The 21,181-nt window shown below is 44.7% G+C and overlaps 1 protein-coding gene across 6 annotated transcripts in view; it reads right to left on the bottom strand.

Moving 5' to 3' along the window:
• Positions 1-21,181, bottom strand: part of SH3PXD2A (SH3 and PX domains 2A) — a 394,601-nt gene that overhangs the window by 35,028 nt on the left and 338,392 nt on the right. For 4 of the 6 annotated variants that reach the window (XM_054036174.1, XM_054036175.1, XM_054036178.1 and 1 more), the window contains 2 exons: positions 15,231-15,344; positions 7,811-7,894 (listed from right to left, as the gene is read on the bottom strand). In XM_054036174.1, the coding sequence (XP_053892149.1) occupies positions 7,811-7,894; positions 15,231-15,344 (198 nt within the window). The remainder of the gene's footprint in view (positions 1-7,810; positions 7,895-15,230; positions 15,345-21,181) is intronic. The other 2 variants (XM_054036176.1, XM_054036179.1) reach the window with 1 other exon arrangement.

Genomic DNA, 21,181 nt, shown 5'->3' with positions numbered 1-21,181 from the left:
GGGGGATGAATGCAGAAAACCTTCTCCTTTTATATACACATTACTCATCTCATCCGGACAGTCACGTTTGGTGGCATATCAAGTTTTCCCACACTGCACCACAAACAAAGGTCGAGAGTGGCCACATTTTGGGAGGGCGTGAGGAAGTCTGGGATATGGGTGGTTGGACTGAGGCCCACATAATGCAGCAGACGCTGGAGCCTGAGGTTGGGACACAGAGTTCAACAATTCCTAATCTGGGGTTACCAAGGAGTGTAGATGCTCAAGCACTAGGTTAACAAACCAGAGTCTGCTGCAGTAGAGAGCTTGGAGCACTGGGGCAGGTGCAAGACTGAGGCCTGAACCAGAGGTTGTGAACGCCAGTACCATCTCCCCCCCCACCCTCGGCTCTATGCCTTTTTCATGCTGTCCCCTGCATCTGGAACAACCTCTCTCCTCCAGGGTGCCAAGCAACACGGCACTTTTCCCAATGCCTCCAGAACAAAAAATTGCTCACCACCTACCCTGCACTCGTGCTTTGCCAAACATTAATTTAGTTCCCAGGACAACAAACTACCCTTTTCAATTTGAAGAATAATCTCTTAGTACTAACAAGATGTATGCCTGACAGCCGTCGAACCATATTCCTCTTAAGCTGTATCCATTCCTTTGTCTTCACTAGAAGCTCTTTAGGGCCAGAGCCTTGTGTCTGACGTGCCATGTATTAATTAAACAATTCCTCTTGGGCCTGCAAGGTGGGCAACTCGCTTTCATATTTATAGATCCACAAACTGAATCTGTGGCAGACCTAGAACTGGAGCTCATGAGTTCCTGGCTCCAAGTTCTAAACTCCTACTGTATCTCCAGAGTTTTAAGAACCAAGTCAGGGAATAATATCCTTTACTGAACTGAAGTCTCTCTATGCATCACGGTCATACTGTGACCTGATCCTCACTTGAAATGCTGGAACCTGGAGAGGGGTTGGTTTGGGAATTATCCAATTAAGATTTCAAAGAAAAATGCAAAGGCTCAAATCCTGCATCTTCCAAACCACAGAAGAATTCTCTTTTAAAATAAATACTTTCCCCTCAGTCAGCAGTCTAACTCTCTCTCCCTGCCCCCGCCCCTCCTCTTTGTCAGACCTACTTCTGGAAAAAGTCTCTCCTTTCCAGAAGGCAACATTCATTCAAAACGGACTTTTGTGCTGATCATTTTTTATTTATTTTTTTTTTTGCCTAACTGCTCCACAATTATCAACACGGCTGCTAATCTGGAGACCAGCCTCCCCTTACCACCCTCTGTTTTTCCTTTTGATGACGTCTATTTAACACAAAACGACTAAAAAAAATCAACACACAAAACTGGGAAAACAACGAGATTTCTTTTAAATTCTGAACTACTGCACATGCTATTTCCTCAATAGGCAAAGGGGCAATAAAACGTGACTATTTTCCTTGGATCCCCAGTGAGAAAACAAGAAACTGAGGCCAAAATACTGAAATTGCACTGTGCAGATCTGACTCTTACTGGCTCAAATCATCCTTATGCAGTGGGCCAGAGAGGCTACATAAAAACCAGGCTTTTTAAGGCAACTCAGGGATAGGTGAACATGCAAAGCATTTGTTTGGTTCTCAAAAGTACTTATTTATTTACACATGTAGCGAGCTGGAGTAGCCTCCCTCTAACCCAGAGGGGGAGGGACCACTCTGCACCCAAGTGGGCAGAGGCAGGCCAGGCCCGGCCCTCATGCCCAAAGTTGGGGGGGGGGGGTCAAGAAGTATAGAGGCAGGACCTCCTGCTCATTTGGGAGGGAGCCAGGGAAGGAGACAAGCCTCTTGCCTGCTGCAGGTCCTGCGACTGAACTAGGGTAGCACCCTGCCCCCAGAGGGCACAGAGGCCGGAGGGGAGCTGCTGAAATTGCTGGCGGCCAAATACCACGAGGCTACAGAGGGCTCTTGGACACCGGAGCAACTTCCCGGATTGTGGTAGGAAGTAGCCCAGGGAAACCAGACGTTAGTTTGCTTTTGCTGTCCGTGCTCAGATCAGCGTGTTGTGGCTGGATCCTTGCTGATCCACTAAGCAGAGCCCTCTGCCATTGTAAAGCGCTGGGCTGGGACTGGGTGGATCTGGGTCTCTCTACCCCCTGCAGCTGCCCCACCCCTGGGGTGGCCAACTATGTACCTTAGGCCAAGAGGCCTGTGTTCGTCTGCCATCTGCCTGAGCCAGGAGGCCAGGCAAAGACTGCATATTGCTCTGCCCTGGCTGAGGTCCAGGGCCTCCTAGCCCGCAGTCTTTGATTCACTAATTCCCACTGGCGACTGGGCAGATTCCCCAGTGACCCAATGCGGCAGAGTGGCCTCCCTCCAAGCCAGAGGAGGAGGGACAACTGCTAACACACTACAAGTCAATACTTTAAAATTGCAGAACACCGTACAAAACATTAGCAAATCAATCCTCACAACCTGCCTGTAACAAAAGTCTACGGCCACCTGGAGGTTTCGCAGTGAGTTGGTGTGGTACACACTCCTACTAGATGAATAATGGGAGAAGCTCTTAACTTCTCAACATAGGGCCTATATTACACAGGAGTAATCCTGATTCCATGTGGGAAGGGAAAGTGTGCAAATGCACACTAGCCTGTTCCTTAAAGTTTTATCCCCCTTTAACAGGCCTAGGAAAAAAAAAAAAAAAAAAGAGTGGTTAACGGACTTCCCCAAAACCACAGCCAGAGTCAGTGAGACCCAGGATTACAGTCACAAGAAGTCCAAGCTCTGAACTCATTTCAACAGACCACATTGCCTCTTCTCCTCAGTTTCTTGCTTTTTCACCAGTGTCTCCAAAATTTAATCTCCTTTACTGAACAGCTTGACTAGTACAGCTACTCGAACCATGGCCTATAGGATTAAGCTCTAAGAACAAAGCAGACTAGGGTTCGGAAGGGACATGTGTTGGAGAAGATCTCTTCCATACATAAGTGGTTCTCAAACATCTTTGATTTGCTTAATTAAAAAAACCCAGAATTTAAAGACGTGTGTGTGTACAAACACCATGGGAGCACAATACAGAGCCTGCTCAAATGCAAAGTAAACAGGAAACAGTCAGAGCAATTTTGCATTCACAAATCAGGTTCATTCTAGGGAAGGTTAGCCACATACGGTGATCACCATTAGCGTGGAGTAGATCTGTTACCAAAAAAACAAACAAAACAAAAACCATCAACCAAGTTAGATTTGGGATTACATTATGGTTCACTGAAAATTCTGTGCACAAAGCTGATAAGTCAATAATTAACGGACTGTCAAATATCAGATGTAGAAGAATGGAGGTAGGCTGATTTTCACAGTTAACAAACTGAACTGCCACCGCAGAAACTGCTTCTTGTGAAGTCACCCTGTAAGTAGTTCCTAATCTGTAGCCTACATAAGCAAGTATTCTACTCTGACCTCCGGAAGCGTGCCCCCTCTCGGAGGAGGCAGGATGAACACGCATCATTTGCAAACAGACTGTCCTTTTAAGTCAGACACTGGGGAAGACTATGAAAGACATTTTTCTCCTCACATCCCCCTATTTTTGATATTGCACCTTCTCTAGTTTTATTTTTTTTAAGCTTTCTAGCTATGAAGTGTAACTCACAATGTAAAGTATAAGCCCTGCAGCTGTGCAAAGAGCATTACCCAACAGATTGCATTAAGCCTGGGCACATCACACACAGTATGTCCACCAACTGTTTTACAAAGAAAGGTCCAGCAACAAATGCTGGTGCTCTCTGCAAAAGCAGATTACAGCTGTCATCTTTGCAGAGATCTTGGGCTTAGTGAAACAGGCGCGACAGGATATTTTTAAGTCATTTATGGTCTTTGATCTTTATTCAGGGATCCAGAAACTTCATTAGCAGTCCTCTGTGGTATTAAACTTCCTCAACTTGATTCAAAATAGGCATAAGAAACTGGTCATATATTTACCTCGGGATATTTCCCTTACTACTGGAGGGTCCTTTGCAAAAAAGCTAGATCCTTCTTTAAGAGTTCATCTCTTCCTGCTAGTTCTTTCTATCTACTGAAGCATAACTGCTCTTATCACCACAGCATCAGAAAATCATACAAGTTATTTGTATCGTAGTGGCAGCCACAGCATGCCAGATAGTGGCCACACATGCCTCTGCCATTCAGAGCAGGTTCCATCTCTTGAACTAAAGCAGAATCATTTAGCTCTTTGCAATAGCGGGGTTATGACACAACCTTAAGTAATTCTGACCCCATACAGCAGAGGCCAGTACAACACATACAAACTACACCTCTACCCCGATAGAACACTGTCCTCGGGAGCCAAAAAAATCGTACCGCGTTATAGGTGAAACCACATTATATTGAACTTGCTTTGATCCTCCGGAGTGTGCAGCCCCCTCCCCGGAGCGCTGCTTTACCGCGTTATATCCAAATTCGTGTTATATCGGGTCGCGTTATCTCAGGGTAGAGGTGTACCCAGTGAATTATGATTGTAGGGAACAATCCTGAACTGTTTGGAAGCAAGTTTATACTAGAATTAACTCAAAAATGCTTACATTTTCCTTAACTTTTGGCAAAGTGGTACCAAGTAAAATATATAAAATGTAACTGTCTGCAAATCAGACCTTTATGAGGCCCTATAAAAGCAACAGGTGGAGAGAACGGATGTGAACTGCTGACTTTCTCCTTCAGCTGTTTGATCTGAAACTACGTTAGCAAGGTCAACAGTAGTAGCAGAGTCTTGCTACAATCCTCTTAGACCCCCACCCAGAAGAGGGCAGAACCCATTACAACACCTTCTTCAAAATATTTTTGCCTTCTGAGTCTAAACAATGGCCAAGGTTTTCAAAAAAACTAACTAGTGATTTTTGGGTGGACAATTTGTGACCCCTTCAATGGGGCATCATTTTCAGGAAGCGCTAAGCACCCACCATCTGAAAGTCAACCCCCTTTTCAGGTGTCTCAAGTTAGACACTCAGACGCTGGAGCATCCAAAAGTCACTAGTCACTTTTGAAATATCTTGGCCTTTAGAGACAGTCTCCAAATTCAAATCCAGATTCTAGTTTCTAAATGATTACTATATTATAGGTTGGGCTGGTAGAACAAACCTATTTAAGTTTGCCCAACACTTCCCCTTACAGCACCCCGTTTTCAGTGGCTTATTACTTTGCCAAATCATTTCGGCTGAAATTTTCCACACCAGTGGGGTCTCAGGCGGATTTCTTTTTTAAAATATCAGCTAAAACAGTCCAGCTGTTTGCCAGAACAAGGCTAGAGAAAAACACGTTTTGCTTATGTTAAATTCTGGCGACCTTTTCTTTGACTAGAGCTCACTCCTCAATGCTTTGATGCAGGGATAGGGAATTTGGAGGGGGTGTGGCTTTTGTGTCAGGTATGTCTTCAGCTGTCCCTGTGAAAATCCAGCCAGGTTTTGCCAAGTTAAAAGCCTTTGAAAAATTGCTGTTTGCATATGCTCAGCAGAGACCTACTTTTCAAGCTAAATTCCTGGGAAACTATAGATGCACTGAGCATGCGCCAGCCCTGGGCCGAGCTAGATTTTCCCTGCAATTGCAGCACTAACCTGCTGCAGGCTGTGCTGGGTCCAGATCTGGACACCTCAGCTCAGAGCACAGAGACCGTCTCTCCTGGGTTTTCAGTGAGGAAGCCGCCTGATTCAAATGCAGAGGGAACAAGAGCTGGACATGGGGAAGGAGGCAGAGGGAGTAGATTAGGACAAGAAACTGGAGAGACCGGGACTGGAGGCTAGCAGGGAGGGGAAGAGGGAAACCAGGAGTTAGGGGGAGACTGGGACTGAGAGTTGGGGAGTGGGAGCTGAGGGGGGAAATGAGGAAGAGACTGATCAGGCTAGGAGCGGAAGACTGGCTAGACCAGGACAAGGAGCAAGGGGAAAGGGAAGGAGATTGGGCCTGGAAACCAGTAGGGGACAGGGAAAGGCTGGGCAAAGAGAGACTAGGATTTGAAAGCTGATATTAGCTAGGGAAGGAGCCTATGACTGGGATGAGGACCCTTGAGTGGCAAAGAGACAGGACAGGGACAGGTTGGAGGGGATGGGGAAGAGAGGGTCAAGCCTGGTGGGAACGGGCCCCCTTGTGCGTCTGCATTATGTGATCATATAAATTAAAGACTATCATAATGCAGACGTACAAGGGGGGCAAATTAAGATTGCACAGGTACGTTAATTTCAGCGTTTCCTAATTCTTAGTGCTTGACTTTGCAAACTTAATATTCTTTTAATGTCATTTTCTGCAAGCAATATAATACAGAGGACATGAAATGTATCTTTGTTCAGTTTGAAAACTGCTGTTATTCATGGGAATTCAAGTTTCTTGGTCAGAAAGAGAGAGAGAGAGACTAGAATTATCTAATAACAGCTATGTACATTCAAACTGAAAAAACCCTCTCATTCTCTGCAGCACAGAAATAAGTGTTTTGGTTTCGGCATCTTCATGTCTAGTATGTGCACTTATATTCTTCAGAGGCTTTTCATTGGCTCAGGGACCCCTTTGTTGGGCAAGGAACAAGATCTGGTCTTCTCATGGTATTTTTGGCTCCTGGATGGTGGAGCTATGATGAAAACCACATGTTTTTGCTTGTGGGAAGTACTGAGGGGGCCAAAATAATACAACAATCTGTAACCAACCACACAGATTCGGTGACAACTGGGGTTTCCTTCCCTGTATACAGAAACATCCATGTTGCAGTGGAATCTAAATTCACAAGTTTTGCTTTCCCTCTCCTCACTCACTAGCACCTTTAAGAGCATTCATTTGTTTTTAAATAAGATCGGGTTTACTTGTGCATAGGTCTGGCTCCATTCCCTTGCAAAGGTCTCCTCTAAGCAAAGAGCAATAATAGAGAAAAGTCACTTTCATTCCTTCCATCCCCCAAATGCATTGGGTTGACACCAAGAACCTGCTGAGTCAAGACAATCCCACAGAGAGATACATTTTTTTAATCCACAATTGTGGTTACTTCATCAGTATCTCGCAGTTCAAGTTCTTAGGAAAAATCCAATCATAATGGCAATGTTAGCATTAGGTTTAAAATCTTCAGAGTATGGGAAGGCCAATAAATATCATTCCAATCTCAATCTAAACCTTTCCCTAAAAGGGAAGACTGAATCCTTGAGACCAAGTTCTCTTCTCCAATATTTTTTGGGGGAACCTCTACAGAAATGGGTGTTTGAAACTGAAACCACAAAGAGAAAAACCACCAAAAGGAGGACAGTCTTTGTGGCATTACTGGCCTGACTGGAAACATCAAAAATCTTGCCAGAAAGCTATACATTCTTTAGAGGTCTCAATTTTCTCGATGACGTTTGAAGACACATCCAGGTGCTCATCCAAACCCAATCTGATGCTTTTGCAGTTCACACATCCCCCTGTGTTTCCGGATATTTTCTCCATTTTTCTGAGAAGGAACTGTAAAAGTATCACTTGTTTATTTGTTTAAACTTAGAAAAGAGAGTAGAGATGTGCCTGAAGCAAACACCAGACCGGCCTGCTCCCAAATTGGGTGGGGAGTCAGACTCCACGGCCAAGTTTTGTTGTTGGCTCATCTCTGAGTGGGCTGAACCAAAACTTGACTCCAAATACCCTCAAAAATCAATACTTTGTGATGTTTCAAATCCACATCTGAATTTCGCAGCTCAGGCCTAAGTCTATCACCAAGTAAACAAGATTGGGTCAGCCAATGACATGCCAATCATTCCCTCTTGGCGTGCCACATGGCAGGAGATGAGGAGCAGCAGCAGAAGCTCAGCTTGTGCGCTTTTAAGGGGACTATGCCACAGGAAGCTATTCACCTCGACTCTGCTGCCTGTTGACTATCCCGCCCAGCGTCCATCGCCGGTCCAGGCGTCTCAGGTGAGCCTTGCGTCGCTTAGAAACTAGTTTGGAACATGGATGGAAACACAAAAAAAAAAAAGAAAAGAAAAATGATGGAGGGGTGGGGAATAAAAACAACATAATTATGAGAACTGGGCTTGTTAGCAAGAACGGATTAGGTGGAATGCAAAACTCTTGGGTTTTAGTTTATACAATACAGGAAACAAGTTAACTTCTTGAGCCCCAGGAATGTACAGCAACAGAACTGTCATTGCATTTACTAGTAGTCTCTGCTGTTGGCTTTTAAAACAAAATTAGAATTTTAAGGTTTTTACACCCTGGATTAGATACTGCTGTTTCCTCTACTCAGATGCAAGATCTTTGGGGCCTATGCTGTCTTACTATGTACAAAGTCTGGTACAATGGGGCCTGGACCTTGTCCAGGGCTGTGATACTACTACTAAATGCAATACTGTACATATTTTAAAGTAAGTAATTTATATGACCTGTAGAAAGCTATTACCGTATATACTCGGATCATAAGCCGGTTCGTTTATAAGCTGACTCCCTCCCCCCCAGATGGAGAAGTAAAAATGGAAAATTTTTATAACCCGTTCATAAGCCGACCCTATAATTCAGGGGTCAGCAAACTTTGGCTCCCGGGCCATCAGGATAAGTTGCTGGGGGGCAGAGATAGTTTGTTTACCTCGAGCGTCCGCAAGCACGGAGGTAAACCTAAGTAAACATGAAGTGTCCCGGCATGTTACCCTGACAGGCCAGGACAGCAACTGGTGGGGAAAAAAAATTTTTTTGGGGGGGCGGGGGGGAAGGGAGGAGGGGAAGAAGCTTGGAGTCAGGGGAGTAACCCCTGTGACCACCCCCCACCCCTAGCCTGGAACCCCACACTCTCCCCATCCCATCCCTTCCCACCTTATCTGGGATGGGCCAGGGGAGGATGTCTCCGACCTGGCTGGAGCTGCTGCGGCGGGCCAGACCGGGCGACACGGCCGCAGAATGTTCCAGCGAGCTGGGCCGGGTGGCACGGCCGCAGCGTGGTCCAGCAGGCCTGGCGATGCGGGCCACAGCCTGCTCTGGGGGTGAGGCTGAGCGGCAGAGCTGCAGCTGGCCAGCCGCGGAGCGGCAGTTGCTTTAGATGCTGGGGGGAGAGCAGCGTGGCCAGAAACGGAGAGACTCCGGCCCCACCTCTTCCCTTCTGTCTCTGCTGGTTGTGCTGCCTGTCCTTGCTCCTTCTGTTGAGGGAGAGGTGGGACACAGCCCCTACCCCCTCTATACCCGTTCATAAGCCGACCCCCTTCTCTGGTGCTTCCCTTTTTGACTAAAATAGGGCTACCATATGTCCGGATTTCCCCGGACATGTCTGGCTTTTCAGTCTATAAATAGCCGGCCGGGGGGGGATTTTTAAAAATCTAAAAATGTCCGGGATTTCCCCCCGGTCGGCTATTTATAGACAGAAAAGTGATGGCCAAGCGCCGCTGGGCAGCCAAAGCCCCTTCCCGGCTCCCCCCATCCCCTGCAACCTTACCATGCTGTCCGGCCCCACAGCTGTCTTCCCCCTCCTCCCCTCCCCTGAACGCTCCGCCCCCCCTACTCCTCCCCCTCCCCTGCTTCCCGCGAATCAGATCTTCGTGGGAAGTCTGAAAAGAAGCAGGGGCAGGCGGGAGGCAGCAGCAGGTAAGCTGGGGCGGGGGGGGGCGCGGCCCTGGCCGAGTGGCTCCCTCCGTCCCGGGTCGAGTGGCGCCCGGCGGTCCCAGCGGCTCCGGCCCAGCTCGAGCCCCGATTCCGGGCCCAGCACCGGCCCCAGCCCGGCTCGGGCCCCCAGCGGCGCCAGCCCCGGTTCCGGCCCCCGGCCTGGGCCCCAGCCGCGCCGGCCCGGGCCCCAGCCCAGCTCCAAGCCCCGCAACCCTGGCCGGAGTGCAGCCCGATTCCTGGGCTCTTTAAAGCTGGCCCTGGTCAGGGGACAGGGAGAGGGGGTTGGATGGGTCAGGAGTTTGGTGGGGGGGGGCTGTCAGGAGGGCAGGGGTGTGGAGAGGGGTTGGGACAGTCAGGGACAGGGAGCAGGGGGGGTTAGATGGGTCTGGGGGGTTGTCAGGGGGGTTGTCGGGGGGCAGGGGTGTGGAGAGGGGTCGAGGCAGGCAGGTAGAGAGGGTTGGAGGGTCAGGAGTTCTGGGGGTCCTGTCAGGGGGCGGGGAGCAGTTGGATAGGGCATGGGAGTCCCCAGGGGTCTGTCTGGGGGCGGGGGTGTGAATATGGGGTGGGGGTGTGGATAAGGGTCGGGGCAGTCAGGGGACAGGTAGGATCGTAGGGGGTTCTCAGGAGGGGGCAGTCAGGGGACAAGAAGCAGGACGGCTTAGATGCGGGTGGAGTCCTATGGGGCAGTTAGTGGCAGGGATCCCAGGAGGGGGCAGTCAGGGGACAAGGAGCGGGGGGGTTGGGAAGTGGGAGGGAGTGAATGGGCGGGGCGGGGCAGGGCTCCTCCCCCCCACTGTCCTCTTTTTTGCTTGTGGAAATATGGTAACCCTAACTAAAAAAAATTCGGCTTATGAACGAGTATATATGGTAAGTCCTACTATGCTCTTCATTGTAGTACCTGAGCACTAACATGCTATTACTAGTATAAGATTTTTTTATTTATTTTTTTGAGAAAATGCGTTTTCTACTATAAACTGATTTTTTAAACATACTTTGTCCAGGCAAAATATGGTTTAAAAAAACCAAAACAACCATCAACTAAAACAACCAAAACAAACCAGGAAGCTTTCCTAAATATTGACTAGAAATGGATAGTTAAAATTAAACTGAAATGGAAATATCTGAACATTCCCATAGTTTGGGGAAGTTCAGCTCCCGAACCACACTGCTTGGGTCAGGCCCATCAATTTATTTTTAGAGCCTCAGTTTTCTACCATTAAAATAATCATCTTTAACTCTCAAATTTCAAGGGGTCAAGAAGTGAACATGACAGAGTTAAGAATTAGTTTCACACTCGGTAACAATAGTTTATGCTTTAAAATTATAAGAAAAAAAAAAAGACACTTGTGAAAATGACATTGTTAAAATAGCTGTGCACAGAGGACACTTCTTGATTGAAATGCCAGAAAACACAGTTTACCAGGTCACATACATGGACAGTCCTTCAGTTCACTCTCTTGCTCATGTATTGTGATTTTGATATAGTAACCACTAAACTGGGAAGGCAAGACAAAGGCTACACGGAAAGGCTTCCATACTAGTTTGGGCATAATAAAAGGCATTCATTGCTGCTATATTCTATATTCCTTCTTCCAAACATTAAGCTTCAAAACAGCTAATTCAGTGCAAAATACAACAGCATGGATTTACTGACGTTGGGTCAAATTTTTAAAAAGGTGCCTTAAATGACTTAGGAGCCTCAATGACAGTGAATTTCAATGGGACTTCGGAATTATTGATATTTTTACCTAGTATCCAGTAATGCCTATGTTCAGTCAGTCTGGGGACATCCTGCATCAGTAACCAAAACTGAGAGCATGGTTCTCCATGACCATGCTGTAGAGGGGATCAAAATGAGGAGAATGACAGAAAACAGGAGAGAAGAGTGATTTGCTCATGGAAAGCAGAGAGATATTAAAAAGGAATAAATAATTAGTAACCTAAGTTTTCAAACAAGCATCTTAGTGACTTCTCCCACGCTGCCCCTCACACTTGGGAGGAGTTCCTTGTAAGCTACTGCAAAGATACCTCATGATCTTGCTTAAAAACTTTCCTTTTCCATGATACCAACAAAAAAAATTAACAGTGAGGCTGCTGGTCTGATGAGGACACAGCCTGTCATGTTGACCAATATCTCATTGTTTCCTGTACTCTGCCTTCTGTCTGTATCCACCTGTTGTCTCTGGTCTTAAATTATAAGCCTGAGACAGAGACCATCTTTTTGTTCTGTGTCTGCACAGTGCCTAGCAGAATATACACCACTAGAGTTCCTAGGTGCTATGTAATACAATTACTACTAAGAATCAATATTATCACCCTGAACAGAACTATCCAGAGAGGGGCTGTGCTTATACCACTCCTGTTGGCTTCAGTGGGAGTTTGAGTGCACAGGGAAGAAGTGGCAGGAAATACAAGCCATTGCATATTCTTGGAATCCTTAGTTCTGGTGCTTTGGCTCCTCTGAGTAATCAGAGGTTTTCCCCACCCCTGTCAGAAGCCAAGTTACTTTCAGCTGGAATCAAAGAGTTCTAAACCAGAGGGTTTTACGGTGAGAAGGAAGAGAGGGACTCAACAGTCTGAATAGGAGAAGGAACTTTTTTTTTTTTTTTTTTTTTTTTTTGAAGTGTTGCAGTTTATAGGCCACAAAGTTTTGGCCAAAAAACTAAATTATGTTACAGGAAAAGGCTTACTTTAACTCTCTTGGGCTTCTGAACAAGGAATTTACAACTCAGGTCCTAGACAGGAGACTAGCGGTCTTCACACCTTGCTCTTAATGTCATTTCCCCCCACCAGTTTAATTTGTTAAGATTATCTAATCTACATTTCCTTGCATAAGGCTTTCATTTGGCTGTAATTATGCTAAAGGATGGAATACTGGAGTACTGCAGGAGGTAAAGCGGTGGTTGGATTATAGTCAAGATGGTTTAGTTTTTAATTCTGATCTAAGAGTAAACAGTAGGGCAGTGTTAGAAAACATTAATCAGAAAGAGAAACACGAGAAAGAGATAACAAAGGTTTTGGGGAAAAGAACACTCAAGTTACAGTTTTCATTTATCCAGATACAAACTGAGGGATTTGCTCAGATACTCTACCAGAGAAAGGAATAAATCAAACAAGAGCTCTGCGGACATGCCAGTGAACACAAGAAACTCCCTATTGTTCTATCTAATCCAGCATTCCTGTCAGCAACAGTGGTCCATAGCAGATGCTACATGGAAAGGTATAAAAATCTTTCCACATAATGGAGATATAATCCTGTCCCTTAATGACAATCTTTTTATATCCTGGACCTTGAAGGCCCGTAATAGAAGTGGGCTCAAACCAAAAATACTAGCTCTGAACAGCCCTGAGCTCTGATGAAGTTTGGTTCTAGTGCTGAATTTTGTTTGCTATAGCTAGGGTAACTGCTGATGTTACTCATCAATATAAGCATCTAATCATTTAAGAAAAGGCTTCCTAAAGTATTTGTTTCAATAATATCCTATGGCTGTAAGTTCCACAGGTTTATCGTCTGTTACATAAACAGACTTACTTTGATCTCTTTTTAAATGTTTTTCTTACATTTCAGGAGAGAAAGACAAAGCTCTGAGAATCAAACTCATTTGCTCTAACTCCAGTTGGAACGCTGGCTCTCTCCTGGCTTGGACAAGCCCCTTAGCCTTTCTATATTTTTACTTTATCATCCCTAAACGTGTTGCCTCTCAATTTCATTGGCGGTCCCCTTTTTTGTGTATTATGAAAAAGGGTAAAAGGAAGAGACCGCTTTATCTCCTCTACCATTCCTTACTTCATAAACCCCTAGCATATGCCCTCTTATTTGTCTCTTAACTAAAGCATATGAAACTTTTTACTCTCCCCTATGCTTCTAACCATCATCATGCAGCCATTCTATTATGAGGCAAGGTAAAGAATGGCCTTGATACATAAGAAATAGACTAGTTCTGTTCTTCATTTTCCTCCTGATTATGTGGTTATGACATAAAAGGAAAGAATTATTAAAAATGTAGAGAAAAGGAGAACTGGGGCACATCAAAGCAACAGCAGAGATAACGTAATATTATTTGTCATGGGAATTGAAGTGAGACCGAAAAGGCAAAGAATAAAGTCTCGAATTTCAGCAGATCCAATTCTGGAAGAAGGCAGAGTGTGTTGAGCATAATTGATGAGAGCAATACAAAGAAGTGAGGGCAGAAAGGGGAAATACAGGAACCTTTCAAAGAAAGTTCTGAGCCTCAGGGTTACATGTCCCATCTGGCAACAACTCTGAAAAGTAATTTAAACAGGGCAATATGGATGAACAAGGACATGTAGAAATTAATCAAGGGTATGAAAGGCTTAAGCAACTACGAGGTCTAAAACATCTAATGTGGCCTAGGAGACAAGGAAACGGGGAGATTTCAGAAGAGACAGACATGAAATGTGTGAACACAATTTCAGTGAAAGCAGTTAGCTCTTGTTTTTTAAAACATTGTGCTATTTCTGCTGAAGGGAACACATCACACCAGTCTGGTTCATTGACTACCTGTCCACTTTTACGCCCAATTTAAGGTCATAGCCTCTGTTTACGAACCCTTAATGGCCTGGAATATGGCTTGCTTAGACCAAGGAAAGTTGTTACAGGGCCATGGAAGATTGGGATAAACCAGAGTTATCCTTAGGGCACAGTATAAGAATCTATTGTGTGTGTTTGTTCCTAATAGATTGGCAGTCACCCCAAAGCATATTCAGATAGGAGGTTCAAAGACAGGAATGAGAGCTACACTTCCGTTTCGTTTGTACGTGGACATTTACATAAAGAACACCCAGGTACTACAGTGATGGATTCTTTAGAATTGAGTAAATCATAATAAAACAGTGTCCTTTGTACATAGTTACTGCATGAGTATTCCATTAAGAGGTGGTTAAGTTTTCATAATGGAGTAGGAGGACACAGGTGTAATCATACTATCCCATTTTAGGAGCTTGATTCAAGTATTCCTAGCCAAAATGATGCAGCTAGAATACATGTAAGCCTGCTTCTTACCATGACAAGTGACTCTTCGGCTTTAGTGGAGTGAGACCGTTCTAAAACGCAATTCACCTTTCCACCCACAGCCACAAACAATGAAATCTAATTCTAATGGCAATTTAAATATATATATATATATATAACGTAGACGTGCTGAACTTCTGTAGAGAGAGAAAAAGTTATCAAAGGTGAGGAGTAGAATTCACTCTCTTCCTCCTGTTGAGCATCTCTAATAAATATTAGAATTGTCTTCAGGAGACTCTTCTCCTCAGACAAAGACACTCACTGTTCTTGATAGAAATTCTTCACTGTGCAAATTTTCTTCAACAATGGCAGAAGGTGGATATCCAAGATATGCAAGGACACAGGCTGCTCAGACTGAAGGCCTTGAGTGTCATTTGCTACCATTAACAAATGGCACTCTTTGCTTTTGAATCCCCTGGTGCACTCAGCTAGCCCAATAGGAAGAAATTCTGGCCTGGTACTCAAGTCTGATCTCTTCCATGGCAGTGAATTTGCAGTTAATAGACAGCAAAAGTGACCAGTGAACTGGCTTAAGAATCACACTCATGCAGTCACTGCAGTCGTTGGTCTTTGGTAACTTGTTTTCAAAAGAGGTCTGATTTCTGAAATCAAGAGGACTAATTGAAAGATTCCCCTAGATACCAAAGAATTCATACCTTCCCCAGCTTTGGATGTGTTAATTTCTGAATCATCTCTAGTGCCATTTTGGGATTCCAGGTATGTGGCAGGGACCCAGCCCTGTTCCTCTGCTGTGCTCACAAACCACCAACCTGCAAGAGAGAAAGAGAAAAGTCATCAGCATTGGAAGGAATAGCCTCCTAAAACAACTCTGATGCTCAGCAGAATCCCAGCAAAACAAAAACAGTTACAGCTCTGCAAGTCAATGATCTGGTGCCGAATTCAGGTGCCCTGCAGCAGTTTAGAAGCAGACATCAATAGCACTATTTAGAATTTCTACTGTACTATCAGACGATTGCTCAGAGCTTTCCAGAAGTGCCCATTATTGCCCCCCTGCCACGACCACCTGGGGAGTCAGTAGCAGAACTCAGATCAGAATTTAGATCTGCCCCCACCACAGTCCCTGTTCCAATAACGAGAATCCCATTAGCAGATTCTTTGATCCAACCACTTAAAACAAGTCTTAGTGACACAGCTCTAGTCAACACATTTTAAAGAGAAAACAGCAGGGGCCACACAAACCCTCACACCAGAAGGCAAAAAAACCCCAACAACCTCCAAACAATAAAAATTAAGAAGAGGAGCTCAGTGGAGCTTGAAAGCGTCTCTTTCAGCAACAGAAGTCTGTTCAATGAAAGATGTTACCTCACCCCCATCTGGTCTCTAATAAAAATCAAAGGCAGCAGTTTCTTAATCCTTGCACCAAGGCTTCTGTAAAGTCACTTCAAAAGGGGATACAAAATATTAATAACAATGTTTCTAGAGCACCTCTCCCCTTAGGATATCAAAACAGTAATTGAATTCTACACCCTGGAGGTATTGTCGAGTAGTTTATGCTATGGAGATGGGGGAAATGGAAGAATAGAGAGGTTAAATATATTTATAACAGTTATGCAATGATTCGGTAGTGATTTCAGTCTGTAAAGCCTTTATTCCAGCTTCCTTCCAACCCCTTTAAGACCCACTTCTACCAGGCTGCCTACAGAAAATTGCCAGCTAATAATGGCTAGTTAGAGCGCCACTGGAGATTGGAGACATCCATTTATTTATACCATAATAAAAAACACAAATATGCACATCTCTGAACCACACACACACACACACACACACACTCTAACTAGGTCACTGTCACTATTATCCTTGTCCTCCCTCCCTCCCCTATTGCCTCTTGTTTTCTTACATCTGCTGAGTATTTGATTGCACTGTAAGATCTTTTGGGCAGTGACTATTTTCATAAATATTTTTACAGTGCCTAGTGAAGTGGGGCCTCTGGGTGCTACCCTAAACACAAACTTCTCATGCCCTTCTGTAGTCACTAGACAGTGCTGCCACCCAAACAAAAATGGTGATATTCATAAGAAAGGGGGCTAAATAAATAAATACACCATTCTATAGCAGCTTGTGGTATTAGAACAACTGTTAGTGCAAAGTATTTCTGATATCCTAGTTCTACAGTCTCCAGGGAGGTATGAAGGAAAAACACACAGCTACCTTCTGTCTGTCTACCTCCCAACACTTTACAGACCAATGAATTATGTGCATTACGGTAGCTATTAGAGACCCCCATGGATATTGATGCCCCATTGTACTGGGCACAGCACACACATAGTGAAGGACAGTCTCTGTCTGCCAGAGCTCACAATCAGAACAGTGGTGGGAACCACTGATGGAATGCTTACAAGTGAGGTTCCAGGTGTGCACAGCCCATCCAGTGAGGTGCTGCAGGGACAGGTTGAGTTTATGAATAGGACTGTACCAAATTCATGGTCCATTTCGGTCAATTTCACAGTCATAGGATTTTAAAAATCGTTAATTTCATGATTTCAGCAATTTAAGTCTGAAATTTCAGAGTGTTGTAATTGTAGGGTCCTGATCCAAAAAGGAGTTGTGGAGGGGTTACAAAGGTATTGGGGGGAGGGTGCGATATTGCTACCCTTACTTCTGCTGCCTTCAGAGCTGGGCAGCTGGAGAGCGGTGGCTGCTGGCCGGGAGCCCAGCTCTGAAGGCAGAGCCGCTGTCAGCAGCAGCGCAGACGTAAGGATGGCCCGCTATGGTATTGCCACTCTTACTTCTGCACTGCTGCCTGCAGAGCTGGGCCCTCAGTCAGCAGGCGCCGCTCTCCAGCCGCCCAGTTCTGAAGGTAGTGCAGAAGTAAGGTGGCAATCCTGAGACACCCTCTCCCCCCCCGCCTCCCAAATAACCTTGCAACCTCCTGCCTCACCCTTTTGTGCCCCCCCCATTTGAGAAACACTGGTCTCCCCCGTGAAATCTGTATATAGCAAAGCACACAAGAGACCAGATTTCATGGTCCGCGACACATTTTTCAAGGCCGTGAATTTGGCAGGGCCCTACTTATGAAAGAGGCTACAGAGCCTATTGCCACAAGCCAGCTCATCTAGGACTTCAGTTCTCTCTCTTAACTGAAGCACATTTTCAAGGTGGGTGTTAAAACCCCCCAGTGCTGGCTCCAGGTCCAGCTACAATGAAAGATTTCACCAGAAGGATATACAGGTATTAAACCCACTCGTTTCTATTCTATAGGACTGAATACACCATGCACCCCAGGAAACCATATCCACTGGCCAGCCATTCCACAGCTGTGATGTAACACCACTCAGACCTCAGACATGGATTTCCATTTTCTGGCCCAACAGAGATTTGGAAACTTTACTTCACAACATTCATGGTCTGAGTTTAAATTTAGTTCTCTTTTCCCAGCAGGAGGTAGATTTTCCCTGACATGGTGCTCACCCATGGCAGTGGATATAGAGAAGTTAACAGAGCCAAGTAATTTCAAAAACAGACTTTTGTTGTTTGGTTGTTTTTTTTGTTTTTTGTTTTTATTAGCAGTAGCGTATTAACATGGGTAGCATATGAAATGTAACATACATTTATAGTGAACAAACACACAATTAGTATGCCAGAAGCTAACAATCAGCTGATACTAATTAGACTGGAAGAGTTTATATAAACCCTTCCTCCAAAACAGATTAAGAAGATAATTGTGCAAAGGACTAGATTATAAAACTTTGCATGTCCAACGTGGCCAACTTAAATTATAATAGAAGTCTTAACTTTTGAGTGTGTGCTCTCACCCTGAATATGGATTTAATGAAAGCGTATTTTATATTACATTTCTTAAAGCGCTGGTTATGTCTCCTCCCCCCGCCAGATTGGCTTAAGTTGCTTCCAGGCTCCACTGCCTCCTAGCACAGCTTGTAACTTCCTTGACCTAGACCCATGCTGCTGTTAGTGCCCCCAAGAGGAGCTTTCAGATGAAAAGCTGTCATAAAGCACCTGCACTGCTAAGCATCACCCACAATCCCTGGAAGGCCTCCGTGAAACCTGAAATAGATTTGATTCAACATTTATGGAATTGGCTAGTTACAACATCATAACTTCTCCCCCCTCTTCCCCGCCCACTCAGCTCCAACACTACGGATTCATTTTTCTTCAAATATGGTTTGATTTTTAAGTCTCAAATGGAGATTTGCATTAAAAATTAGTAAGGCAACACCATCATATTATCCTGTTAATACATTTACATCAAGTCCCATCTTAAAGCCTGTTGGGTTTCTTACCTCCATTACTCCTGTTGGGAGCTGTTCCAGAACCTCACTCCTCTGATGGTTAGAAACCTTCTTCTAATTTCCAGTCTAAATTTATTTATGGCCATTTTATCCCTATTTGTTCTTGTGCTAACACTGTCCTTCAAACGTAAATAGCTTTTCTGCTCCCTGATATTTATTGAGAGAAATCCTATTCCCTCTCAGTTTGTTTTACTAAGCTAAACAGGTCAAGTTGTTAAGTCTCTCATAGGACAGGCTTTTCATTTCGCTGATCATCCTAATGGCCCTTCTCTGCCCCTTCTCCAGTCTGAAATTAATCTTTCTTGAATTTGGGTGACCAGAATTGTACACACTACTCCAGATGAAGTCTCACCAGTGCCTTGTACAATGGCATTAATACTTCCCTATCTCTACTAGAAATACCTCTCTTGATACCTCCTAGGATTGCATTTGCACCTCCACCCTCACCCAAGTTGCATCACATTGGTAGCTCAGTCATCCTGTGATCTACTATACCCTCAGGTCATTCTCCTCTGCCATTTCCAATTGAAACCCTCAGCTTATAACAGAAATTGTTGTTGTTAGTCTCTAAGTGCATGACCTTACACTTCATACTATTAAATTTCATCTCCCTCATTCACTTGGGGGGAGGGATAGTTCAGTGGTTTGAGCATTGGCCTGCTAAACCCAAGGTTGTGGAGTTCAATCCTTGAGGGTCCAATTTAGGGATCTGGGGCAAAATCTGTTAGGGACAGTAGCTGGTCCTGCTGTGAAGGCAGGGGACTGGACTCAATGACCTTTCAAGGTCCCTTCCAGTTTTTAAAAAAATATATTATATTATATATTATATATTATATATATTATATAAAAAAATAAAACACACACACACACACACACACACACACACACCTCATTTCTATTACTCCAGTCCTCAAAAGGTTATCCAATTCTTCCTGTAGGATATTCTGATCCTCCTCAGTGTGGACAGTACTTCATAAATTTGTCTTATCAGCAAGTTTCATTAGAACACTCCTACCTTTTATGCCAAGGTCACTAATGCAAATATGAAATAAGCTCCGGTTCCAAGGCTGAACCTTGAGGAACTCCACTAGTAACCACCCTCTAGCCCAACAGTTCTCCTTTCAGCATAGCCCACTGTGATCTCCCTTTTAGCCAGTTCCTTACCTACCTTACAATTCTTGTACTAATCCCCATATTCACTTGTTTAATTAATAATTTCCTAATACTTTACTGAGGTCCAAATAAAGGAGATCTAGCATATTTCCCTTGTCTAGGGAATCAGTTTGCTTATCGAAGACAGATATCCGATTAGTCTGACATCTGCCTTTAGTAAGCACATGCTGCATTTTATCTCATTTTCTTTAATTATTCTTACTGTCAAGGTTTGTTCTAAAGCCTGACCTATTATTGAGGTCAGATTAATGGGTCTTGAGGTGCCAAGGTTGATTCCCCCTCCCTTCCTTAAATAATCAACCTCACTGGCTGCCACACATTGTCCCCCCATCTATTCACGGTGATGCCGCAACCCTTTGGGAATTCTAGCGGATCGTGGAAAACTAACATCTCTCCCCAGCCACCAGGACTTTAACAACATCCCTCACCACAGCTTGAAGTCACAAACTCTTGTGGACCCACGCGTTTAACCTTTGCCAATGCAACTTCAACCCTGATGAAGTTTGGAAAGCTGAATGGAGTTCACAGGAGTCACAAATAAACGTGAAAGACCTGACACAGAAGATCCCTGGCTTTGATCTCCTGCCAAGCTCATGGGCAACCCTAAGCCGCATCCGTGCAAATCATGGCAGATGCGGATACCTGCTGCACAAATGGAAAATGAAGGACGCTCCAGTGTGCGACTGCGGTCACTCAGAACAGACCATGGAACATAGATTCAATGCCCAATTCACAAACAGAAAGGAGGCATCACAGCATCACCCTCTGCTACTCCTAACACAATTATCTGGCTTAACCATCCGAATGTAAAATTCTAGTTGTTGCCCTACATCAGCCATACTAAGAACACAGGCACCATGTTTATGCTATTCTCCAGTCATGTGGTACCACCCTAGATTTGACCGATTTATTAAAAATCCTTGCTACTGGACTTGCAATTTCACATGCCAATTCTTCCAGGATTCTGGGACTGAGATTATCTGGTCCCCCCTGGACTTGAGCACATTAGACTCGGAGTTTTGCTTCCATCTCAGATGTGACAGTCTTCACTTCCCTATGCTCATTCCCATTAGCCACCTTGCCTTTGCCCCTCTGCTCTACACCACCACCCTGGTTGAAAAGGGAGGCAACCTCGGCAAGTATAGAGCACGAGCAAGCCTGCAGCC

Source organism: Malaclemys terrapin, chromosome 7, assembly GCF_027887155.1.
Source record: "Malaclemys terrapin pileata isolate rMalTer1 chromosome 7, rMalTer1.hap1, whole genome shotgun sequence".
Taxonomy (NCBI): Eukaryota; Metazoa; Chordata; order Testudines; family Emydidae; genus Malaclemys; species Malaclemys terrapin.
The sequence above is the reverse complement of the archived record's forward strand: the minus strand, read 5'-3'. Positions and strand labels throughout refer to the sequence as shown.